Genomic DNA, 24,464 nt, shown 5'->3' with positions numbered 1-24,464 from the left:
CATTGCCTAAGAAGAAGAACATTGCCTAAGAAGAAGATCACTGAATACAGATGGACAACTCACATTTCAGATCAATCAATCTGAAGATTCAACATAACTTTGGAATTTGTGGCAAAAGATGCATCACTTCTGTATACGTCTACACTGAAGGAGATTAGCCTTGTAGCTGATGGCAGAATAATACTCTAAATGTTTGCCACTGTACCAACTTGACCTAGAAACAACATACAAACGCATTCTCTTTGAGACTCAGGCCTGGGTTTCTTTGCTGCAAAAGACTAATGCAGCAGCCCCTCGACAACAGCAGGACTTCATCCAGCATTGCTAGAACAAGCAACTCCAGCCAAAACCCATTAAATGTCCACAAGATATCATCTTAGGCCTGTTTATTTTATTTTCTTCAAATAACTCTTACAAGAACAATGCCTGCTAATCTCTTGGCTTTGTCTGCAAAGCACAAAATGAACTCGGGAGATAAATATTGGAAGTCATAGGTGGCCATTATCATAAATCTCCCTTCTTGATTTTTACAGTGAGCAGATTCAGGTGAATGCCATTCTGACACACGATATGGAAGAGTTGAAAAAGATGTTATTGCTAGGAACCAGGCCCTGTACCTAAAAGCTAGCTATAGACAATTAGTCAGGGTGGATAAAGAACTGGGTTGGATGGTTGGATCCTCTGGACCTATTCCACTAGCAGTGACAGTTCCCTTACATAAGAAAAGCCAATGTTGGATCAGGCCAATGGCTCATCCAGTCCGACACACTGTCACACAGTGGCCAAAAATACCAGGTGCCATCAGGTCTGTCAGTGGGGCCACTGTGTGTCCTGGGAAGGTGCCTTGTGCCACCAGAGGAAAGCGCCACTGTTAGGAGAAGATTGGATTTAGACCCTGCCCTTCACTATACAAAGGAGTCTCAGAGCGGCTTACAAACTCCTTTCCCTTCCCCTCCCCACAACAGACACCCTGTGAGGTAGGTGGGACTCAGAGAGCTCGGACAGAAACTGCTCTTTTTCAAGAACAGCTGTGCCAGAAATATGGCTTGCCCAAGGTCATCCAGCAGGTGCAAGTGGAGGAGTGGGGAATCGAACCCAGTTCTCCCAGATTAGAGTCCGCGAACTTAACCACTACACCAAATAGATCTGCTGTATGCAAATCAATGTTTGTTTTTATAAGATGCAGCTATGTTAAATGTCTTGTTTTTTTAAAAAAAAAACTGGTTTAAATAGGAATTGAATAGAAAAGTAATACATTCCAAATTCATACTTACAGTCTCTTAAAATGGTATTTGTGGGTATCATAAATATGGTGTCGGCCAGCATCACTTAGTAGAAGAGCTGCTGTGAACTCCATTTTGTGGGGGTATCGTGTGTGTGTGTGTGTTTGCGAGCCTGGAAGTCATGGTAACTTCTGGCGACTCCTAGTGGGGCTAGGACATTTCAGAGAGGTGGCTTGATATAACCGGCCTCTGCGTCCCGGCCCTGGTGTTCCTTGGAGTACTTGCCAGGGTCGGCCCTGCTTAGCTTCTGAGATCTGACGAGATTGAGCTTGCCTGGGCTATCCAGGTCAGGGTAAGATTTAGACTTCTGAAGAAAAAATATGGGAGAATCCTGGCGAGAGCCAGTTTGGTGTAGTGGTTAAGAGCGAGGACTCTAATCTGAGAGAACTGGGTTTGATTCCCCACTCCTCCACAAGCAGCTGCTGGGTGACCATGGGTCAATCATAAGTCCTCTTAGAGCTGTTCTCTCAAGAGCAGTCCTCAAAAAAGCTCCCTCAGCCCTACCCACCTCATAGGGTGTCTGTTGTGGGGAGAGGAAGGGAAGGAGATTGTAAACTGCTCTGAGACTCCAAGCGAAGGGCGGGGTATAAACCCAATCTCTTCTTCTTCTAGTAATTTAGTAGGAAGATAAGGAACTTCTTTCATCATACAGTTTTAAGGCAGGAACCAAGGTAGCTGGGTAGCTTTATGCAAACCCAGAGGGGGCTCATTGTTTTATAAAGCATGCCACAGTCTAGAGCAGGGATGTCAAACATGCGGCCCGGGGGCCGGATCAGGCCCCCGGAGGGCTTCCATCAGGCCTGCAGTGGAACTGGCCATCTCTTGCTTCCAAGTTCTGCTGCTGCTGCTGCATCATAGCTTGCTTCGCCAGACTCTCTTAATCACTCAGCCATTTCATGTTTTAACCTGGGTCCTAGACTCAGAACTCTGAGCATGAGATTTCTGTGGTGAATGTCAATAAATCAAAGGTAGGTTTGCAGCTTACAGAGCTAATGTTTTAAGCATGTTTTTATTTTAAGTAAAAAAATATCTTTGTGTTTGTGTCCTTTATAAAGTTTATATCTCTGCTACTTGGCATTACATTTTATGACACAGATGGCACGGTCCAACAAGGTATCAGTTATGTCAGATCCGGCCCTCATAACAAACGAGCTCAACACCCCTAGTCTACAGAGTAGTCACAGACAGTGCTGGCCTTTATGGTCTCCATTTGTTTGGTTCTCTTTTCTGAGCTGGGCAAGGACCATTTGAACTTGTTTGGAATTATTAATTTTATTAGTCTCATTCCTCCAGGGAAAAATCCAGTTTGTTCTGATGTGTGACTTACGTTCTTGTTCTTTTTGACCTCCTGACGGGGACCACGCTGGCTTAACTAGAACCTGAAGCAGGATAGGCAAAATGAGACTGCTGTTTGAAGAGCAAGATCCAGCGTCATTATAGAACAGTGTGACTTCTGAGCAACTTGGTTTGGTGGGAAGGCGGTGTCAAGAATGAGACGGTGGGTATCTCGTCAAAGTACGTATTTAGAGCCAAACATACATCCTGTAGGTCAGAAGGCTCCCTCAACACTACATGTTTTTAAATAGCATAACATAGTCAGCACAAATGGTATAAGCACAGCTTTTCTCCAACATACAATTAAAAAACCAGGAGCCTTTATTCAAAAACAAAATTTTATTCACTTCTCTCTCTTTCGCTCATGAGGGAAATAGAAAGGGGAAAAAAGGGAAGAAAAAACATAGAAAAAATACTGATCAATTCAGAGGGAAAACACATGGGAACTCATAACAGAGAATTCTGTTTGCATAATTTTTTTTGCAGGAATGGGCATTTGTTCTCAATGTGTTAAGCAATCTTTTAGTACTCCTGAAATATTAAAGAATATAAACCATCGACCTTAGGCATACAATAGATACAAAATTGGATACAGCACTAAATGAGACAACATATAATTCCTCTATGTGTTAGTATTAAAAACGCAAGAGCTCAAATTAAGAAGAGTAACTGTGCATTCTTCCCCCACGACACCCCCCCCCCGTGCCCCTTCCCCAATGCAGTGGGCACTGGTGAGTGGCAGCGACTGAGATTTGTTGCAGTTGTCTGAGAGATCTCATCTCCCTTCACGCCAGAATGTGCAGTCCCGAAGATGCTTGGAGAATTTGCCGTGTGCTTGAGGCGAGAGAATACTTCCATCTCCACAAGCCCCAGATGTATTTGGTTACTCAGAAGGAACATCATTACTATCGTGTGAATACCATTAATAGTGCATTGCTTATATGTTGCTATCAGAGCCTTGGGGAGGGGGGGGGACACACAAACACACCTATCAGAACATATCCGACCTCAGTTCCATTCCTGCAAAGAAGCATGGTGGAGCACCGGTTAAAGCCATCTGGGGCACTCCTTAAGTGATAAAAATGATTATGCAAAGTGTCTCCGCATAACATCGGAACGATGAAAATCGATGCTCCAAACTACCGTGTCGATCCACCAGTGCTATGCGACTTTTGTTCAATCCAGAAGGAACCAAGAGTGTTTCCCTTACCAACTTTACTATAAAACATGAAGCCTATGCAGCTTAAGTGCTTGGATAATGTACACTCTCGAACTATAATTACACCTAATCATTCTAGGGTTGGGAGGGATAACGGAGGGGCAAGGCAGAGATACGCCTACCTAGAAAAGTGCAGGATCAGGCTAGCAACTCTTCATGCTAGACCTTCCAATGAGATGATGAACATGAGAACAAAGGACTACTGGGACAAAGGCTGTTCCACAGGAATGGGATCCAAATCCATTCTTCAGACTCATGCAGTTAGACAATATTATTGTTCAGATGTGCATTTTAATGTTTTTGGATGCTTCCAGCTTTAGGACCAAAGATTTCTACAGATTACCTTAGCTGAAGAGAGCCATATACAGATCAGCCTACATATAGCTCCAACTTCTAGTATTACGCCATGATTTGCAGAAACCAGTACCTTGCATGGATGTTCTTCATGAATTCAAGGGCTGATTCCAATCTTACGGCTTGTGGTTCGGTCTCACAGTTCTCTGTTAAGAAAACTACCTGTGCATAATCACAGGGTTACGCTCAGCACTGACCTTAGATGGAGGCTGTTGGGGGCAGCAGTGTATGCAGTTTCTACTGGGCAAGGAGGCTGATGCTGCCCACTTCTTTATATAAGAAAATGCATACCTATGAAATCAACATAACAGGAATGGACTGGAACACCTGGAACCAGTCCTCAGAGGACGCTTACCAATGTGCATCGGTCGAAATCACTAATTATGCGACCAAAAAAAGTTGTCTGTGCATAATAAGTATAACTTGCATACTTGCTAGCAGAGTCTGAGCAGTTTTGCATCAACCATCCAGTACATACCATCTGTACTTACCTGAGGATGGTGAAAAGTTGACTTGGCAGAATCGGGAGGTGGGGGGGGGGGGGGGGGGGACTGGTTGGGGGGGGGGGGGGGGGGAGGAAGCTGCCACTTTAAAAAGTCTTTCAGCTACAAACACAGATTAGTCGAGTCCGGCCGTATTCAACTGCTTAGCAGACTAGATGCATGGGTTTTATTCTTTTCAAAGTTCTTGTTAACTAGCACATATGCATATGTGCAAGACAAAAAAGGCAATGCTTTTATATAAATATTTACTAGAATGAACAGAAATGGCACTTTTAAGCATCTGAAACCACCCTGCCATTCACTAAAGCGCCGAAAAGATCCTGCTTCGTTGTTTGTCTTCTGTTTTTTTAGTAGTCGTCTTTCCTTATTCGTTTGGAAGGTTACAGATTGGCTGGAAGTTCACATTGGTATGAGAAAAGGAATGCCTGGCCCGATGCAGTCTGGAAACAAAGAGCAGGGCTTTAGTTCACTTCCCGCAATTGGTATCGAGCAGCAGCAGTCAACTGAATGAAAGTATCGTTTACTCCATTTATCCCTCTCCCTTCTTTCCGATGGGTGGCCCAAAGAAGCTTAGATCGTGATCCTCTCCTCCATTTCATCCTCACGACCACCCTGCGGAGTAGGGTTAGGCTGAGTGTGTGTGACCGGCCCGAGGTCACCCAGTGAGTTTCCACGGCAGAGTGGGGATCTCAACCCAGATCCCCCCAGATCCTAGTCTGACACTCTAACTACTACGCCACACTAGCTCTATCTTCCTAGAAACATCCCCTGGATGAAATGTAGATAAATCGAGGCGGTCAGCTGTGTTGGTCTGAAGCAGTACAACAAATTTAGGGTCCGGGGGCACCTTTAAGACCAACAAAGGTCTATTCAAGTTATTAGTTGAAGTGTGTATGCATCGGAAGAAGCATGCATGCACATGATCGCTTATACCTTGAATAAAACTTAGTTGGTCTTAAAGGTGCCCCCCTGGACTCTAAATTTGAATGAAATGTAGTTGTTGATCCAACAGGCACTTCACATTTTAAATGTGGTTGTTTTCTTTCACCTGGTTTACATTTAAAGATATTCTCAGGGGAGGCAACAGTCTTTTAATGTATCTTTACAGCATACTTTGATGTAAATACAAGATCTAGCGTATCACCAGTTGTGAGCTGGGAAGTCCTTGGTTCAAATATGCACAGCTGGGGTAAAAGGTAAAGGTTTCCCTCGCTCGAAAGCCAGTCGAATCCGACTCTAGGGTTGCAGTGCTCATCTCCGTTTCAAAGCCAAAGAGCCAGCGCTGTCCGAAGACGTTTCCGTGATCATGTGGCCGGCATGACTAAACACCAAGGTGCACGGAACGCTGTTACCTTTCCACCGAAGTGGTACCTCTTTATCTACTTGCAATTTCTTGCTTTCGAACTGCTAGGTTGGCTTAAGCTTGCCAGCTATGGAAAGAAAAGCCTGATTTAACCCGATTGTAAAATGGTCAGAAACCACCTTTGCAACCTACAGGAGAACTGTTCACATCTAGTGATCTCTAAATGGAAGGATCAGGTCCTCTTCTTATATGCCCTGGCAACAGCTGGACAAAGCAACACATCACACATACTGCAAACTCAGTTTTCCACAAAAGTCTTTGTTACTACTGAAATTAATGGAAAGCATTCAGTGGATAGCTGTTCTCTAAGTTGCTCGAGGCACGGGTCTACTTGGCAAGGAGAGCCCATGATGTCTGATGGGGGGAAATGGACATTTAATGTTAGCCCGTTATCCTGCTGGACTTACCAAGCGCAGCCTCGCAACGATGCATGTCAAGAGTCCCCATGACATCTGAGAACTAGACATAATTTTTAAAAGGAAAAAAACTCCCATATTATTGCAGAGATCTCACAGTTCTTTTCAGAAGTGATTTCATTAATTATCCACTCAAAATGGATAATCTGAAATCAGCTGTGAAATCTGAAATTTCACAGCTGACAGAACACGATATTAAGACATCTCCTTTTTTTGTTGAAAACTTTCTCTGATGTCTCTGAAGTCTCTTCTGACCGGTTAATGGCTAGCATTTTTCTTGGAAACATGTATTAAGTAGTTACCTGCAAAGGGAAGGAACTGGCTTACCTCTAGTACAAGAAGAAAAATCTTGTTCTGTGAGTGGCTGCCATACTTTCAGACATATTTCTGACTTTCAGGTAATTGACAAAACCTCGGAAAAACAAGAGGAGGCCTAAAAGCAGAGATACAATACGGAACATAGCGATTAGAATTTGCCATCAGATTCTTCATTGTTTCTACTGTTACAGACTTACCTGGTAACCTGTCTGGAATTAATCACAAGGTAGTAAGTCTTCAGAGATCCGGTATTCCACATACACATACGAAGAGCTAGTATTTAGTCAAAGTCACATCAACATACCATAAGAAAAGTATGCTTTCTATGAGGGAAGTGGGGAAAAATATGGAAGAACTTTAAAAGAGCACAATTTGGATAAAGCTGAAGTTTTCTGTACCGCATAGTCTACCCTCAATCACCCTTGAAGCTTCTAGGAAATGACTTCTGACAAATCCAAAAGTAGGGCTGCACCAAATGCTCACAAGGTTTGTTTTCTTGAAATGTAACAACGTGCCATTTGGGAATGTGTGAAATTCTCAGGAAGGACAGTGCTGGGGGCGGGGAGATCACCTTTTGCTGTGCAGTCACAATCCATCTGCCTTTCCTGGCTTAACACTTCCTGGGAGGCAGAAGGGTTACAGCAGGGATCATCCTGCAGACTGCCTCCTTTTAAAGTCACAACGGGCGACTTTAAAGGAAGGAAAGCTATTTTGCTTTTTCACGTGCTTATGGAAGACCTCAAAATGAGGTCCGACTTTGCGAAGGGAAAGTGTTTCGCAAAACGGGCATCTGTTTCAGCTGACCCCTACATCTGAAAACTGCATTCTTTATTTCGCTCCGTACTTAGTTTCATAGAAGGTGGATTCAGATGCCTATTTTACCAAGTGATCAATCATCTCAGGATGCATGTAACCAATGTTCCCTCTAAGCTGTGGAGTCTTGTGAGCAAAAAATCTACTTTGTGAGCTACTGGCATTGAAGCTGTGAGCGAGCAATTTGGCTACTGCATCAGTTAGTTTGCTCTGGAGCCCTTCTTCCTGAGCGGAGACAAAAATATGTGAGCTGGAGGCTAAAAAACTGTGAGCTAGCTCACACTAACTCAGCTTAGAGGGAACACTGCATGTAACTACTTGACAATCCTCTTGTCGTGCAACGAGAAGAATTCCACCACACTTCCGCAAACTTCACTTAAGAAATCCAGAGCTGCAAAACTCATCACTGGGGCAGGACAGGTGACCGGTGCCCCAAATGTTTACAGGCAGACAATGCCAAGTGGCTGTTTGCCGATACCTAGATCCCTCCAGGGAAGCATGTGCTTCCTAAGTACACAACCTGGATCTGCAGACCAGTAAACAGCCATTTGCCCAGCTCACCTGCGGCCACCACTCTGCCAAAAAAGATTTCAGTGGACAAACAGGATAGCAGATTTCTGCAGGCAAGAAACTTATGCAGATATATGGGCCACACTGCTATGCCCGTGTCACTTACAGTACCTCAAGCTCACCCACTTTGGGACTTCCCCCTTTTCTAGCAACCTAGATATATTTGACACAGAAACCATTCCTGCCAAGGAGACAGAAGGGCCAGTTACAAACAAAACTTGTTAATGGAGGAGGCATATGTACCTCCTTGCATATGCCAACACAGAGTCCTGCAACTCCCATCATGCGTGAACTATGTACACATCGCTTCCTCCCTTTCAGGGGAGGCCCATCCCTTAAATGCAAGCTGCTACTTCACTGTTTTACAAAGCAAAACACAAAGAGCTGGGCTGAAAGATTATACAAGGTCACTGGGTAGGAAACTTTATGCACAACAGTACTGTGATGGGCCTAAGCCTAGGCATCCAGGGACACATGCCCAGGTCAGCTGTTCTACAGACCAAGCAAACAAGGCACAGGGGAACTGTATTATCATGCCTCTTCACCAGGCTCGTAGTGACAGTGAGGCATTTCGGGGCCTGGCCCCCTGACTTCCTGCCAAGGCCCCCCCGGACTTCCATGCAGCGCCCAGGCCCCCGAACTCTCTGTTGCTTCCCCGCATAGGCCAGCAGAGTGCAAACGTTCCAAAAGTGAGCTTTTAAAGTTTTATTTTTATTTTATTTTGTGACGTCAGTGCCCCCTGACTTATTTAAAGGCCCCCCGAATTACAAAATCCCGGCTACGGCCCTGCTCTTCATTAGTGATGTAATACCACCTCTTAAGACAAATAGCAGTGGTTTGCCGCTGTCTGCCTCTAAGCCTTACGGGGTCGCCATAAGTCAGCCGGGACTTGACAGCATTTCCCACCACCACCACCAATAGGTTCCCAGTGGGGTAGCCGCGTTGGCCTGAAGCGGCAGAACAAAGTTCGAGTCCAGCAGCACTTCTAAGGCCCACAGGCAATAGATACGCCTCTGAAGAAGTGTGCATACACAACGAAAGCCGATGCCTTGAATAAAACTTTGTTGGTCTTAAAGGTGTCGCTGGACTCGAACTTTGTTCCACCACAGGGACCTTTTCGTAGGCCGATGACATATAAGTACAGCTCATCCAAGTGTGACGAGGGAGGAAAAGACCTCAGGATCCCGTTATAGAGCTTTCCACGCTGTGGCCGCCTGGAAGAAAAAGTATCTTTTATGGACACACTTCTAAGATGGCCTTCCGCCAACAGCGACTAGTAATTATGTGCCCTCAAAAAACTGTATTTGTATTTCACACCTTGCTCCTAAATTTATAGCCTTTGATCTTTCTGCCTTTAGCTCCTTCTCCTTCTGTAGGGGTGAGTGCTTTAATCCTTTTGACTGACAGATCAATAACGAGAGCTTTAGTTTGATTAATTGGCTGGGGCCAATTTTAACTGATGGGGCTAAAAGTTAAAGGCATGCTTCCATTAATGTAACAGGGAAGAAATTACCGATGATGGCCTTTCCTTCTAGTGCTAAGGGGCAGTTTTGGTTCACCCAGTGGTAAGTTCCCACTCTGTTCCAGAATGCTGAATGGGCGTCTGTACTGAGCTATTGGTACTACACGGGTTTCATGTAATTTAACTGAATGATCAGTTTAAAGGGTGGATGATTAATCACCTAAACATTCCATAAAACCAGGCTTTATTATTGCACTGGGCTTGTTTTTGTTTTTTTGCTTTTAGTGTCTGACTCCCCAAGCTACGGGCATTTGCCTTTTCATCTCTTAAAAACACATTGCTGCTGTTTGACAGTGTATATTGCTGTTTACTTTTGCTTTCATTTGCCATTTTTTTAATTGATTTGTGAACTACCATAGGTATACTCCCCCCCCCAAAAAAAGACAGGCTAGATTATTATTATTATTATTTTAAATCAGCAAAATAACTGAGACAATTGTCAGTGTCCAACACCTAGCAATAACAACAGAATCCTGGGAGTGGATGGTATTCCCACCCACAAGGTAGAATTCCCCCAGCTGACCAAGCCAGCCAGCCAAGCTGTGGTTACACAGATACTAGGGCTGCCAAGTCCCCCCGGGGGGCGGAAATCCCCCCGCCCCAGAGGCCCGTTCCCCGACGCCGGGGAATCGGGCCCCGGGGGGAACCCCGCCCCAGCGTGCACGTCACAGGGAAGTGATGTTATGACGCCGGGCACGCTGGGGGCGGGGCCACGGCCATACAAGGGAAAACTATGGTTTTCCCTTGTATGGTCGTGGCCCCGCCCCCAGCGTGCCCGGTGTCATGACGTCACTTTCCTGTGACGTGCATGCGGCGCACGCACGCACGCGCCGAGATGCAAACGGGAGTCCCCCGCCGGCAGGGTAAGTGCCACTTGGCAACCCTAACAGATACTCGAATACATTTAGAAGCCCATTCCCTGAGTCTGTGGGCTCAGCAGACAGGCTTTTCAAAAGAAAACTGAGGGAACAGAAGCACTGTGTTCAGGAAGCATAAAGCCCTTCCCTTGGCCAGAGTGAAGCATGATTGATGCATGGTGCATTTCTAAGGCGAATGCAAAGCGACAGACACGCTAGCATGCAGAATCACTCCAGGTTCGCCTAATGGTGTCGCTGCAAATGATTTCTAATCCTAAATCCAGGCTTACACGTTTGAACTCCAAGCTTTTATACTGGCCTCATCTCAGCGTGGCTGGTGGTGACGCGTTTTATATACCATGAGGACAATTCAAAAATAGCAAGGATGTAGTAAAAACGTTCAGAAAGCCTGCAAGTGTATAAACAGAGAACTTTATTTTTCTGACCTTGAAATCAAAAAAGGGTTAGACTATCAAAGTCAGAGGGGAGGAAATTGAAATAAGGGAGTCCCCCGCCGGCGGGTGAGCATTGTGTGTGTGTGTGTTTGTGCGTGTGTGTGCACGTGCCTGCCTCCCTGGAAGCCACAGTTCTGGAGACCCCTCGTGTGGCTTGGACATTTCAGAGGGGTGGCTTGCTATGGCATGCCCCTGTGTCCCAGCCCTGGTATTCCTTTGGAGGTCTCCCATCCAAGTACTTGCCAGGGTCGGCCCTGCTTAGCTTCCGAGATATGACAAGATCGGGTCTGCCTGGGCTATCCGGGTCAGGGCAAGATTTAGGGCGATTTCTCACTAGAGCTGCCTCGCAGCACAGCGCCGTTTGCCCCGACACAAACATGTCAATTTCACACCTGAAGCTTCGGGGCTGCATTTTGACTCGGGGCTTTGGCCGATTTCCTCTGCAGTTTCGTGATCCTGGTTTTTGAGGATCATGAAACTGCGGAGGAAATCGGGCGAAGCCCCGAGTCAAATGCAGCCCCGCAGCCTCGGGTGTGAAATTGACATGTTTGTGTTGGGGCAAACGGCGCTGTGCTGCGAGGCAGCTCTAGTGAGAAATCGCCCTTAGACTTAGAACAAATTTAGATTTAGAACAAATATGGGAAAATCCTTTTAGTACTGAGGTATCTTAGGTTTTATAATGCAGACCCAAATATTTTGCTGCTCGTACTTTGCTATCTTGAGGACTTCAAGTTCAACCACTGATGACTCACAGCTATGTACACCAAACGCCTGTTTTCAAAACTACTTGGAACGATGCCTTATCCTCCTTTTGATTGTTATTTGATCTGTGGCAGTTTCTTTCAGCCATACGAACTTACAGTTCGGGTGGAAATTTACCCTCAGCCTTTTCAACGCCAAGTTTAGACTTTTCTCTTTAGCCATAGAGTTAAGTTAATATCAAAATGGAAATATGTTTGGATTAGGACTTACCAAGTACCAGAAATATCCACCAAAGCCAGTACTGCCCATTGAAATAGCCAGTAAAATAATCTGAGAACTGGGGGAAGGGGAGAAAAAAACAGGCATCAAAACATGTTAAGACACTTCGTACTATATTTGAGAGTACTGACGGAGCAAGTGCACATTTAAGCCAATACAAAAATATAGTGTGGTAAAGAAGACAGCACAGTGAACACATTTTGGAAAACATACTCCAGAAAGCACGTGAATGAAAAAAAAAACCCATTTGTTTTTGTTTTTTGTGCTTCCTAAATAAAGCCTCAGACAACCTGCTAAAAAAAAGCCTATTAAGCATTTTACTCATTAGAATCGTCCAACATTTACCATTATAAAGAAATCCCTTGTTGGGGTTCCTCTCCCCCCCCCCCTTCCCAAAGTCTGCCATCCCAAACACATTACAGCAGCCTGCTGCTTTCGATATTAACACCAAAAGTCACATTAGTTTAATCTTATCAGATGGGGATGTCTGGCTGACCCCACAAAAGGAGAGCTTTTGACCTTCTGTATACCCCCTGCTGATAATCGCTGCCAAGAATACCGGTCCCATAAAGACTCCCAATTCATTAAACTCTTTTCATTTTCAAACTAGATGCCTCCTGCATTCAGTTCCCAGCAGAGAGCTGAACTGGCTAAATGAACCTTGAAGGGCTGATTCAGTCGTTCCCCTGTTAGTGACCATGGCAGACAGTTTTTGTCCTCTTCTGTGATGTGGGAATCTGAAGAGGCAGATGGGGAGCAGGGCGTGAGGATTTCGGAGACAGGTATCTTGGCCTTGAGCAGACTCCAGACTGCATGCTTCACTGATAAAAAAGGGGGGGGGGTGATAATAAAATGTCTCCGAGAACTCAGCACAGATACAGACTTGTGCTTCCAAAACCACAGAGAATGACTGCAACTTTTCAAAAGGGGGGGGGGGATTGTTCCTAAACAATCCAGTCAAACGGCTTCATCGTTTTTTCTTCTCTAATGCCACTATGGTTAGCTCAACACATCACTCAGTTCTGGGATATTTTATACCAACAAATAGCTGGTACGCCTGGGGAAAGTACTGTATCGTGTTACATTTGCATCAGTATATGACATAGGGCCTACAGGTGATAAAGGATTAGATAAGTTTGCACACTAATAATTTATAGTATCTCACGGGGCATTTTCTTTTTAAAAAAAAAAGTTTGGTAGTTCATGACATCTGCAAAAAAAAAAAGGAATTAAACAGTTTACCAGTGTACTTAATTCAACAGACACAAGTAAAGCTTCTTCAATATTACCACATATTAATGAGAGGTTGGAGGGAGGAAGAGGAGGAAGAGGAAGAAGAGGAGGAAGACGCAGAAGGAGATTGGTGTTTATACCCCGCCTTTCACTACCCGAAGGAGTCTCAGAGTGGTTTACAATCTCCTTTTCCCTTCCCCTCACCACAATGGACACCGTGTGAGGTAGGTGGGGCTGACAGAGCTCTTTCGAGGACTGCTTTTGAGAGAACAGCTCTGAAAGAACTTGTGACTGAGCCAAGGTCACACCAGCAGCTGCATGTGGAGGAGTGGGGAACCAAACCTGGTTCTCCTGGATCAGAGTCCGTGCTCCTAACCACTGCACCAATCTGGCTCTCCCAGCCATCTCCTGTTTCCACTTACTGCAACCTTGAGTACAACGTTCTTGTGACTGCCTCTTATGTTTGGGTGGCCCCCACCTGCCTTCCCCAAGAAGCCCGGCTTCTGTGACCACAGCACACAAAGGGAACAGTGGCTTGAACTAAAGTGGAGATCCGAACACTACTCCCAGGCTGACAGAGTAAACAGACGGAAGCCAGGCATACTAGCATCACACACACACACACACAAAATCCATTTTACAATTATTTTAGCAAACCAGTGCATGGCACCCATAAAAGCTTCCAGGGCAGCTTCATCCACCAGCCCGATCAGTAAGAATCTCCATTTTAAGGTTCCTGAGCTGCTTTTGCTTCACCTTCGTCTTCCTCCGGCTCTCCTTCTGATGTGCTTGGCCTGCCACTTCCGCATTCTTGCTCTCCGCTTGACAGCAGCCAAGCCGGATGATAAAGCTTGACAAATAGCCTCTCTTGTTTTAGACAGAGCCTTTGGTCTGTCACCCCCTACCCCCACTAAGATTTGACCAACACAGAAAAGAAAGTCTGCTGCAAACCTTCTGGTAATTGAAAATGTTAGGAGAGGGGGGCTTTTTACTCATTTGGATACAGGAGCTTGTGAATGAATGGCTAGCAACAACAGCAACAACAACATTTGTTGCCTGATAATCATACAACACGCCCTGATGTAGAACTACTCTTCCCCAGCAAGAAAACTAAGTCATCTGTAGAAAAGTCAGATTATACCCGAGGTTATGCTGTACTTCAACAACAAAGCAGTCATACCTAACCAAGGCAAGAAGGAAACGTATTAGTTGTACAGTAGAGGTTCTAGTGCTATTTTAAAAAAGCAAAACAGGAGATGCCAATTTCATTGCATTAAACTACAATGAACTTCCCTCTCCTGCATGTCAATCCTTTGCCAGAGAAGAAATAATACTTCAAGCAGGAGAAAACTGGGATGCTGATCGCTTCGTCAAGCCAAGCCAGCCCCCCCCCCCCCCCGGTGGTATTGGTGATACCACAGGGTCCCTTTGGCTCAGCCCCAGGCTATGGCAATGCCAGCAATGGATGTAGACTCAACTACCTTAGTCCAAGTATACACTGCAGTACTAAAAGCACAACAGAGGTGGCTTGGCTTGCTCCTGACCACTAGTAGCCCACTGGGAACTTTCCTGGTAAATTAAAAGGCCAGACCACACCCCTAGGTTCAAGAACATACACAACGCCCTTTACAGAATCTCATCCTAAACCAAACTGAAGGTCCAAAAAGAAAAAGAAAAAACCCATCACAAAACTACTCACTCGAACAATAAGAATCCATTTGATGAGGGACAGCCCAAATCCACAGATAGCGCCGTATCTTCCGGCTATGGTGTTAGTTATGCAGAATGATAAGCAAAACCCAATCCAGTTGAAAATGAATGCCACTGAAACAAAAGAAACATACTTTTTGTTAAGACTCAGTTGGGTTCCGGTTAAGCTGAAGACGTATGGCGCTTACTCAATTTTATTTCAGACACTCTGAAACTAGCATGTGAGAAACTTCAGGTTTTTCCCATCAGTGGGTATGAAAAATGACACTACTTAGAAAGGGTTCATCACTATGGCGTGGAGTAAGTCACAGTCGTTAGAAAGTACCGCTGAACGGCAGTAAAAGATAGAGATATCCAAGGCCTAGCAGACAGTCTTGATGTACATGCAGTGGTTAAAGCTCTGATGTGGCCAATATTTAATTCTACACACCGGGGAGTGGTGGTGGTGGGGGGGGAGAAAAGCCTGGACATAAAGATCTTGTTGTTAAGGACACAGCTACTTCCACACATCTCGTATAACAAGAGTCCCATGTGAAAGAGGGCATGAAGGTAAGCAGTGTTTTAATACCCAAAGGGACAGGATTCCATTTCTCACTTTCAGCACTCACTGTGGAGTAATTGGCACAGCCAGGCATATCGCTGGCTAACTGCAAGTATCACATCCTAGCCTCACCCGTATGAAACAGTTTTTTATCACTCCGTGAATGAAGTGTCCTGTCAACAGAAGCATACTTATCAAATCACTTGGGATGGGACCCAGCCAAAGCACTTCTGAGCCTCGCTGATGATAATACGGAGAGATTTAGGCATGTGGTTTTTAACATCGTGGAATTTAAGCTAGTGCCCGTCCTTTATACCGAACCAACTCATGGTACTGCTTACACCTGCTACAAAATACGGAAGAAAAACCCTGCTGCCCATAAAGGAAATGGCAAATGAGCTACCAGCGAAAAGGAAGGAAAAGAAAGGACAGATAACCAATTTCGAATCAAAACAAACAAACAAAAAATGCCCATCTTGCTGCTGATGCTTCGATCTCCCATTTAACTCAGTGAGACTGTGAAGAGCAGAACTTTTCCTGAATCATGACCAAATACAGCTTAACCAGTCTGAAGAAATCCGACTGTATGGGATTTCAGGAGAGCATTCCAGGGTACCATCACCAACAAAGTCCAGCTGCGTTCCAAGTGTGGAACAGGGATTTCATTGCAGCTCTGAGAACGCTTACTCATTTTTTTTTTACACCTAGGTTAAACTACATACATTTGGGAATATTCATAAGGGAGACGGCTAGGTACTCTAGATAGTTTGGTGACCTCAATCACTTCACCTTGAGAAGGAGGAGGAGGAGGAGGGGGAGGAGAGTTGGTACTATGTACAATTTAAAAAGTCCACTATGTACAATTTAAAAAGTGCACAATAATGCAGGCCTTGCCAGATTTTCTTGGACTTCACATGTCACTCCAAAAAAATACAGGAGCCAGACTTATTTTTCAGCCTTCAGAGGTTTGTATTTTAATGACCATATTTTCTTATTATTGCTGCCACAAAACCTAATCCTAAACTCTTCAGTTCCTTGACATTTTTTTAAAAAGCTACAGCCCAAGTGTTGAAGCATATAAATACATATGGGATAACCCTGATTGTCATCACAACAAAAGGCTAACCTCTATCCTGTGCCTAAATAAGTTTTGTCCTTCTACGGAGAATCACCAAGAGGTACGTATTTATTTATTTGACTTACAGCCTGGCCCTCCTGCAAGTAGGCTCAAGGCGAGTAACAACAACAGAACACACCCAACAATTAAAACAAGTTATATAAGCAATAAAAGTTAAAAACAGCTAAAACGAGAAAATATTGGTCTGGTTAGCAGCAATTCATGGATCTCGCAATGTTAAAGAAACAAGCAACAGAAACAGGAGACCCGCCAACCAAAGGTGCGATGGTAGGTCTTTCACACGGGCAGATTTCATACAATAAATGAAAGCTGAAAATACCAGGCGCCCTCAATGAAATTTCTAGGTGCCATGGTGCCTGGGATTTGTTGAGCCCTGCAATAATTCATATTAAAAAGAATGGGTCACAAGGTAAGAAACTAACAGTGCACAGTGAATCAAAGGACCATATGCACAAAGCAAAGCTAAATTCTACAGACAATTCTTGTACCTCATACATTCTTTTTTTCCCCGGCATCAAAGAACAGAAATTGATATGATTTCAGAATCCCCACCCCCACCCCGATCGCAATGGTTTCGTAAGCTTCCATACTATTTTAACTAGTCGGCCTCTCTCTCTCTTTTTTTTTAATGGGCTCTTAGAAAATCAGACCTTAGTAACAGGACTGCTCAGTGCCTTCAGGATTTCTGTAACGCACACAGAAGTTGATTGTCTCGTCTTTAGGCACTAAGCATTTTGAGTTCTTGGCAGGGGGAAAGTCACAGAAATCCTTTCTTGTCTTCTGCATTTTAAGTTGCTTGAACTTCCAAGTGTTTAATAACTCGGTCCTGCCCAGAGATCCAATATGTTCACTGATTATGACCGTTATCTCCCAAAGGTTAACTACCACGGCCCAGCAACAGAGGCCTAGTTCACCGTGATGCCAGCCTGTCCTGAGGTATTTCCCCTGCATTTCTACCTACCCAAGCTTTGCTCAAATAGTGCCAGAATAATCTGCTATCAGAAACAGCAGCAGGCTTTCTATATCACTAAAGCAGACGCACAAACTTTCCTCGTCTAAAAGAAGAAATTTTCTCCATTCTAAATTTCTACTTTGGTAGGAGAATTCGGCAGCACTAAGTGCTAATTTGTACCAATTTTATTCTTCAAATAGTATTTTGTTGTTTACACCTGGATTGCACAAATTGAACCTATGACAATAGTCGTGCCAGATGCTCTGCTGGGGGCTCAATACACCTCCCATTTTTGTTGTCTGGGCCAGTAAAAAGAGGGATCGTGAATCACTTGGCAGTATCAACACATAGCTAGGACACTCTGCTTGGCTGGTGGGTCACAGGCCAGAGGATGCCACTGTCCTATTAACCTGTTATAACTTCCAGAGTGGCTTCAGTCTTATTCAAAGATACACACACACTTCAATAGCATATCTGTAATGTTGTTGTTGTTCAGTCGCACAGTCGAGTCCGACTCTTCGCGACCCCATGGACCAGCTCCCGCCAGGCCTTCCGGTCTTCTGCCGTCCTCTGAAGTTTGATCAATTTCATGTTCGTTGCATCTATGACACTGTCTAACCATCGCATCCTTTGCCGTCCCCGTCTTCTTTGACCTTCAATCTTTCCCAGCATCAGGGTCTTCTCCAGTGAGTGCTCCCTTCTCATTGGGTGGCCAAAGTATTTGAGCTTCAGTTTCATTATCTGGCCTTCCAGGGAACAGTCAGGGTTGATTTCTTTTAGGATTGACTGATTTGTTCTTCTTGCAGTCCAAGGGACTCTCAAGAGTCTTCTCCAGCACCATAGTTCAAAACAATAAATTCTTCGGCGCTCGGCCTTCCTTATAGTCCAACTCTTGCAGCCATACATGACTACTGGGAATACCATTGATTTGACCATGCGGACTTTTGTTGGCAGGGTGATGTCTCTAATTTTTATCATACTGTTTAGGTTCGCCATCGCTTTCCTCCCAAGGAGCAGGCGTCTTTTAATTTCATGGCTGCTCTCACAGTCTGCGGTGATCTGCGATCCCAGGAACATGAAGTCTGTCACTACTTCCACGACTTCCCCTTCTATTTGCCAAGGAGTGATGGGGCCGGATGCCATTATCTTAGTTTTTTTGATGTTGAGCTTCAAGCCCACTTTTGCGCTCTCCTCTTTTACCCTGAGCAAGAGGCTCTTTAGGTCCTCTTCACTTTCTGCCATTAGAGTGGTATCGTCTGCATATCTGAGGTTGTTGATCTTTTCCCCAGCAATCTTAATTCCCGCTTGTGATTCATCCAGGCCAGCATTTCGCATGATGTACTCTGCATATATATTAAATAAGCAAGGTGACAATATACATCCTTGTCGTACTCCTTTTCCTATGCTAAACCAGTCAGTTGTTCCATATCCGGTTCTGTCGCTTCTTGACTCTTATACTGGTTTCTCAAGAGACATGTGAGGTGGTCTGGTACTCCCATCTCTTTAAGGACCTGCCATAGTTTGTTGTGATCCACACAGTCAAACGCTTTAGCATAGTCAATGAAGCAGAAGTAGATGTTTTTCTGGTACTCTCTTGCTTTCTCCATAATCCAGCGAATGTTGGCAATTTGATCTCTAGTTCCTCTACCTCTTCGAAACCCAGCTTGTACTTCTGGCAGTTCTCTATCCACGTACTGTTGAAGCCTAGCTTGTAGGATCTTGAGCATGACCTTGCTAGCATGTGATATGAGTGCAATTGTGCGATAGTTTGAACATTCCTTGGCATTGCCCTTCTTTGGGATTGGAATGTATACTGACCTTTTCCAATCCTGTGGCCACTGTTGCGTTTTCCAAATTTGCTGGCAAATTGCGTGCAGCACTTTAACAGCATCATCTTCTAAGACTTTGAATAGCTCAGCTGGATTGTAATAGTCTGTAATAGGATCTGTAATAGTCATGTTTTTTTGGTTTTGCTTTTAAATCAGAGTATCTTCATATCAAATTTCAGATTCATTGCAGGCAATTTTCAGGCACCAGCATAGATACTTGCAAAACGCCATCTGCTCCACATGACTCAGCCATTAAACACCAGCTGATGCAATATAGAGATCTGTCACAAGGTGGCGGCCGTGTATCACAAACGGACCACAGCCAGTTCCACACTAGCTCCCCAACCCAAGTTCAAACACAAATTCAGCCACTGGGAAACAAAGGAATAAAAGCTCCCTGTCCACACAGTTAGTGTACTGGACTTGGACATACGGTGACTTCACTCCTGCAAATTCAAAACTAGATGATGCCATCGTAGCAGATGTCTACTGGGGAGAAGACGGGATGCATCACTCTGGACACTCATCGCTGTACTCCAACAAATTATCAGCCCAGGGACCCCATCCTAATAAAGATTAGCAAGATATGTGTGCACTAGAGGCTGTCCTATATTATTTTAAAACTCTTTTCTGGCAAAGCTCAGGAAGGACGGCTCCAGATCAAACTGATTTATGCAGTAGCCAAATCACTCGCTCACAACTTTAATACCTGTAGCTTACAAGGTAGAATTTTTGCTCACAAAACTCCACATCTTAGAGGGAACATTGCCGCCAATACACAAACGTAGAAGATGCCTTTAACAACAGGATGAGAAGTGTGAGTTTCAGCAAATGCAGTACAGAAAGGGGGGAGTTCACTTGAAGACATTCTCTCAGCCCTTGCAGCTATTAAGGGTCAACTACTGGTAACCTGAATCCCTCTACGGGAGCAGGCCACTGAACGAATGGCTTCTTTTATATTTGAAAGTGGAGATAATCGCTTTAGCTTCCACGAGGGCTAGCCATGGAAAACAAAAACATATTCACGCTTTCAGCTCAACTCTTCCACAAGAGCTAGCCATGGAAAATGAAAAGATATTCACGCCTTCAGCTCAACTGAGCTGAACTTGCTCAAGCGGTGATCGATGTTTAACATTTATGCAGGCATCTCTGCGCTCCTTCATATTCTACTCCCTTATTTCGTGCTGTTTAAGGTACAAAAGCGGGAATGTGATGAACAAGGGCTTGAAATCACCAACCACCAAACTTGTAAACTTCCCAAAGAGACTGACTCCTGCTCTTATCAGATTATGGTTTGCTGCCACACCAGCAACCCTCGGAAGACCGCAAACTTCGACATACTGCCTTTTACTCTGGTAAGTGCCATTGGTTTTCCAGTTGCAAGATCAACAATATCGGACCGGATCCCCCAGTGTGAATCCCACAAGTAGCAATGCCTCCCTCTGCGGCAAAGAGCTTTCTCCTAACGCACGTGTGTTAGAAGCAAGCACCCCTCCTAACAGAATGGACTCGCATGGGTTTCGCCCACCCTCTCCCCCGAGTCCCACGAAGCACCCAGCTGCGTACACGTTAAACCAGTGCAGTGTAGGGAGACTGCGACCGAGTGCTACTTACTGAAAAAGGCCAACATGAAGACGCCGTCGTTGCCCACACGGAGCTGGTCTGCATCGCTGAAGTCATCCCTTGGGGGATATTCTTCTTCCTTTAAGGTGATGACAGTTGTCGTTAACGCACCGCGTACAAAACCAAAACGCTCAGGATCTCACAAGCTACCAGGTTAAGAAAAACACAGCTACGGCACACGTGTAAAGAAGACACATACACACTTCCGCCACTCAAATTGCTTGATCGTGACAAGCGTTCAGTAATGACTGGCATTTATCAGCAAACCCAGCACAGCCAACGTTTACGCAGAGCTGGGTTTAAAAGGTGTAAGTGGACTGAGCAGCTAACAAAGTTTTGTTGGGGGCGGTGAGGGATAAGGAAAAACAATCCATGCTGTTGTCCCTCTCAGGTCTTCAATGGCTCAGATCCCCTGCACAGAGGAAGACAAGCCCCCCCCCCCAATTGGCCTTCTGCCCCTTGAAACAGTAGCTCTTGCAGCTCAATGGGCCCGAAGGAAACAGTGTGGGGAGAGAACTGGAAGTCTGTCCCAGGTGAGTGGGCGGGACCATTAAAAATCTCCCCCATCCCTCCTCTGCAGATGGAAAATCACCAGAGGAGATTCTACTGCGCCGCTCTTTTTGTAGCAGGTATTCATTTGCATATCAAGTGACACACCCCTAATGTAGCCAATCCTCCAAGAGCTTACAGAAGCTCCTGTACAGTAGCTCCTGTAAGAAGAGCTCTGTAAGCTCTTGGAGGATTGGCTACATTAGGGGGTGTGGCCTAATATGCAAAGGAGTTCCTGCTACAAAAAGAGCCTTACCGCAACAACTGCTTAAATCAGGCCTGCGCGACCACAGCGATCTTTACAAAAACCTGCAGGGGGATGGCCTTTCCCCCCATAATTCACGTGACTGAACTCAAGCTAGGTGATGGTGAGAAGCAAGCAAGACTCCAAGAGTTCAGATTCATCCAACACTTACAATGCCAGTTGCTCAAGCCTGTCTCCCGTGGTGGCACACAACGGGAGAGCCTGCCCACGTGTTCGGCTTATATCTTGGCCTTCCCTCTGTGGGGAGCCCACGGGGGTACCAAGGGCTCCCCGCGAAGTCTTTCCATTCAGGCCCTGATCAGACCTGGACCAGCAAAGTGCGCCGCATCCAGTGCTCAAAGACTCTGCTCTGGGGCCCTTCCAAATAGTTATGGCTTCGTTTAGAGTGGGCACCAGGCACAGACTGATAATTACCTAGAGAGCAAAAGTTTAGCTTGAAAGCACCAATGCTCCCTCCTAAGCTGTGGAGTTATGTGAGCAAAAATTCTACTTTGTGAGCAACTGGCATTGAAGTTGTGAGCGAGCGATTCGGCTGCTGCGTAAATTAAAAGTGTGTGAGCTGGAGGCTAAAAAAACTGTGAGCTAGCTCACACTAACTCAGCTTAGAGGGAACACTGCCGCTACCCCACTGACAGCAGCCATCCTAAGTGTAGCTGGATTTGAGCCCAGTAACACCTTTGAGACCAACAAGATTTGGGAGGTGTGTGTTTTCAAGAGTCTGACAAAGGGAACTTTGACTCTTGAAAGCTCATGCCCCAAAATATTTTATTGGTCTCTAAGTTGCGGTGGCTCAAGTGGTTAAGACGCTGAACTGCAGGCTGTGGAAGGTCGGTAGTTCAGCAGTTCGAGACCCAAGTGTGCCGCATGACGGAGTGAGCTCCCGTCTCTAGTTCCAGCTCCTGCCAACCTAGCAGTTCGAAAGCAAGACATTGCAAGTAGATAAATAGGGACCACTTCGGTGGGAAGCAGTGTTCCCTCTAAGCTGAGTTAGTCTGAGCTAGCTCACAGTTTTTTAGTCTCCGGCTCACACATTTTTGTCTTAGCTCAGGTATGATGATTCCAGAGCAAAGTAATTTATGTAGTAGCCAAATTGCCTGCTCACAACTTTAATGCCAATAGCTCACAAAGCAAAATTTTTGCTCACAAGACTCCACAGCTTAGAGGGAACATTGGTGGCAAGGTAACAGCGTTCCATGCGCCTTGGTGTTTAGTCATGCCGGCCACATGACCACGGAAATGTCTTGGGACAACGCTGGCTCTTCGGCTTTGAAACAGAGATGAGCACCGCAACCCTAGAGTCAGATTCGACTGGCTTTCGAGCAAGGGAACCTTTACCTTTTAAGTTGCTCCTGGACTCGAATCCAGCTGTTCCACAGCAGGCCAACATGGCTACCCTCTAAAACTAAGTATAGTTACACCCTTCGCATTCCACTGACGTCCACGGGCTTAGAAGGGTGTCGCTCTGTTTATGACTGCACGGTCGATTTGTATGTCTTGCGCTGGCACACAATGCTGACCTGCTGCTGTGGAGGCTGCCCTAGTCACAGAGTCTCCCTGTTCTATATAGACCTCAACAGGTAACAGTGTGGTGAGCCTTCCGTGCTTACGGGAGGGCTTTGCTTCTTTAGGATGCTTAAGCTACAGCAAGAGGCCTGTGACTGTCCCATTCCGTCTTTCGTTGGTATGCCAGCCACCACTCGGAGGAAAGCGAAAGCTCCTCATCAGGCTCACCGGGTTGGCCTGAAGCTCTCTCGCTTGCTTTTGCAGAGAAGTTGTAAGAAACACCTGCAACTCTTATGCAATGCTCCCTCTACGCTACGGAGTCTTGTGAGCAAAAATTCTACTTTGTGAGTGACTGGCATTAAAGATGTGAGCGAGCAGTTTGGCTACTGCATAAATTAAGTTTACTCTGGAGCCGTCCCTTCCTGAGCTAAGACAAAAATGTATGAGCCGGAGGCTAAAAAACTGTGAGCTAGCTCACACTAACTCAGCTTAGAGGGAACACTGCTCCTATGCTATTACAGTGAAGCCCCTTACCCACCTGTGGCTGCACTACTATATGATGTCAGCCCAACCTCTGCAGAGCCAAATGGCTTCCCAGGTGATGTTTCTGATATGGATGCATGAGACACTTCATGAAGCGGACAATTAGAAGTCTTGAGAGATGCGTAAATATGTCACAAACAGCAATCGCCTGGGGCTCTTCGTGGCATGAAAATTTAATTATAACGCACACATTTGTCTTCCATAATGCAGGCTGGAAAAAATTACTGAAAAACCTCACGCAGTCCTAACAATTACAGAGACTTGCATGTTTTAACACAAACCAACAAAAGCTTAAGGTTTAGCTGCATCCCCCCCCCCGCCCTTAACTCTTTGCCCAAAGCTGGCATCCTGCAGCCTCACCCATCAACACCAGCCGTCTTGCGGTTTTGTTTCTGTTGTTTTACTATATTATTTTTCTCTGCTGGGGGGGGGGGGGGGCAGAGTCACTTTTGTTCTCTTCCAGGAGAAAGGCAGCACATGAACACCACAAACAAATATTTAGGTTATAACCAAGTTGCCAGATTTTGTTCACGTAACATGCCTCAAATGGAATCTGAAATGGGATCCCCATAATCAGATGCTTTAACGA

The 24,464-nt window shown here is 45.3% G+C and overlaps 1 protein-coding gene across 1 annotated transcript in view; it reads right to left on the bottom strand.

Annotated features, from left to right (window-relative positions):
- Nucleotides 1-4,756: 4,756 nt before the first annotated feature.
- The window catches only part of NDFIP2 (Nedd4 family interacting protein 2), a 52,895-nt gene continuing 33,187 nt past the window's right edge, over nucleotides 4,757-24,464 (bottom strand). Inside the window, exons 4-8 of the mRNA XM_015414439.1 lie at nucleotides 21,007-21,094; nucleotides 14,922-15,046; nucleotides 11,981-12,047; nucleotides 6,801-6,906; nucleotides 4,757-5,134 (exon numbers count right to left, since the gene is read on the bottom strand). Coding sequence (XP_015269925.1) covers nucleotides 6,803-6,906; nucleotides 11,981-12,047; nucleotides 14,922-15,046; nucleotides 21,007-21,094 — 384 coding nt within the window. The 3' untranslated portion in view covers nucleotides 4,757-5,134; nucleotides 6,801-6,802. The remainder of the gene's footprint in view (nucleotides 5,135-6,800; nucleotides 6,907-11,980; nucleotides 12,048-14,921; nucleotides 15,047-21,006; nucleotides 21,095-24,464) is intronic.

The sequence above is a fragment of the Gekko japonicus genome, unplaced genomic scaffold, assembly GCF_001447785.1.
Source record: "Gekko japonicus isolate JY-2015 unplaced genomic scaffold, Gekko_japonicus_V1.1 scaffold249, whole genome shotgun sequence".
In the NCBI taxonomy this organism is placed as follows: domain Eukaryota; kingdom Metazoa; phylum Chordata; class Lepidosauria; order Squamata; family Gekkonidae; genus Gekko; species Gekko japonicus.
Note: the sequence above shows the minus strand (reverse complement) of the source record. Positions and strands in the feature narration are given on the sequence as shown.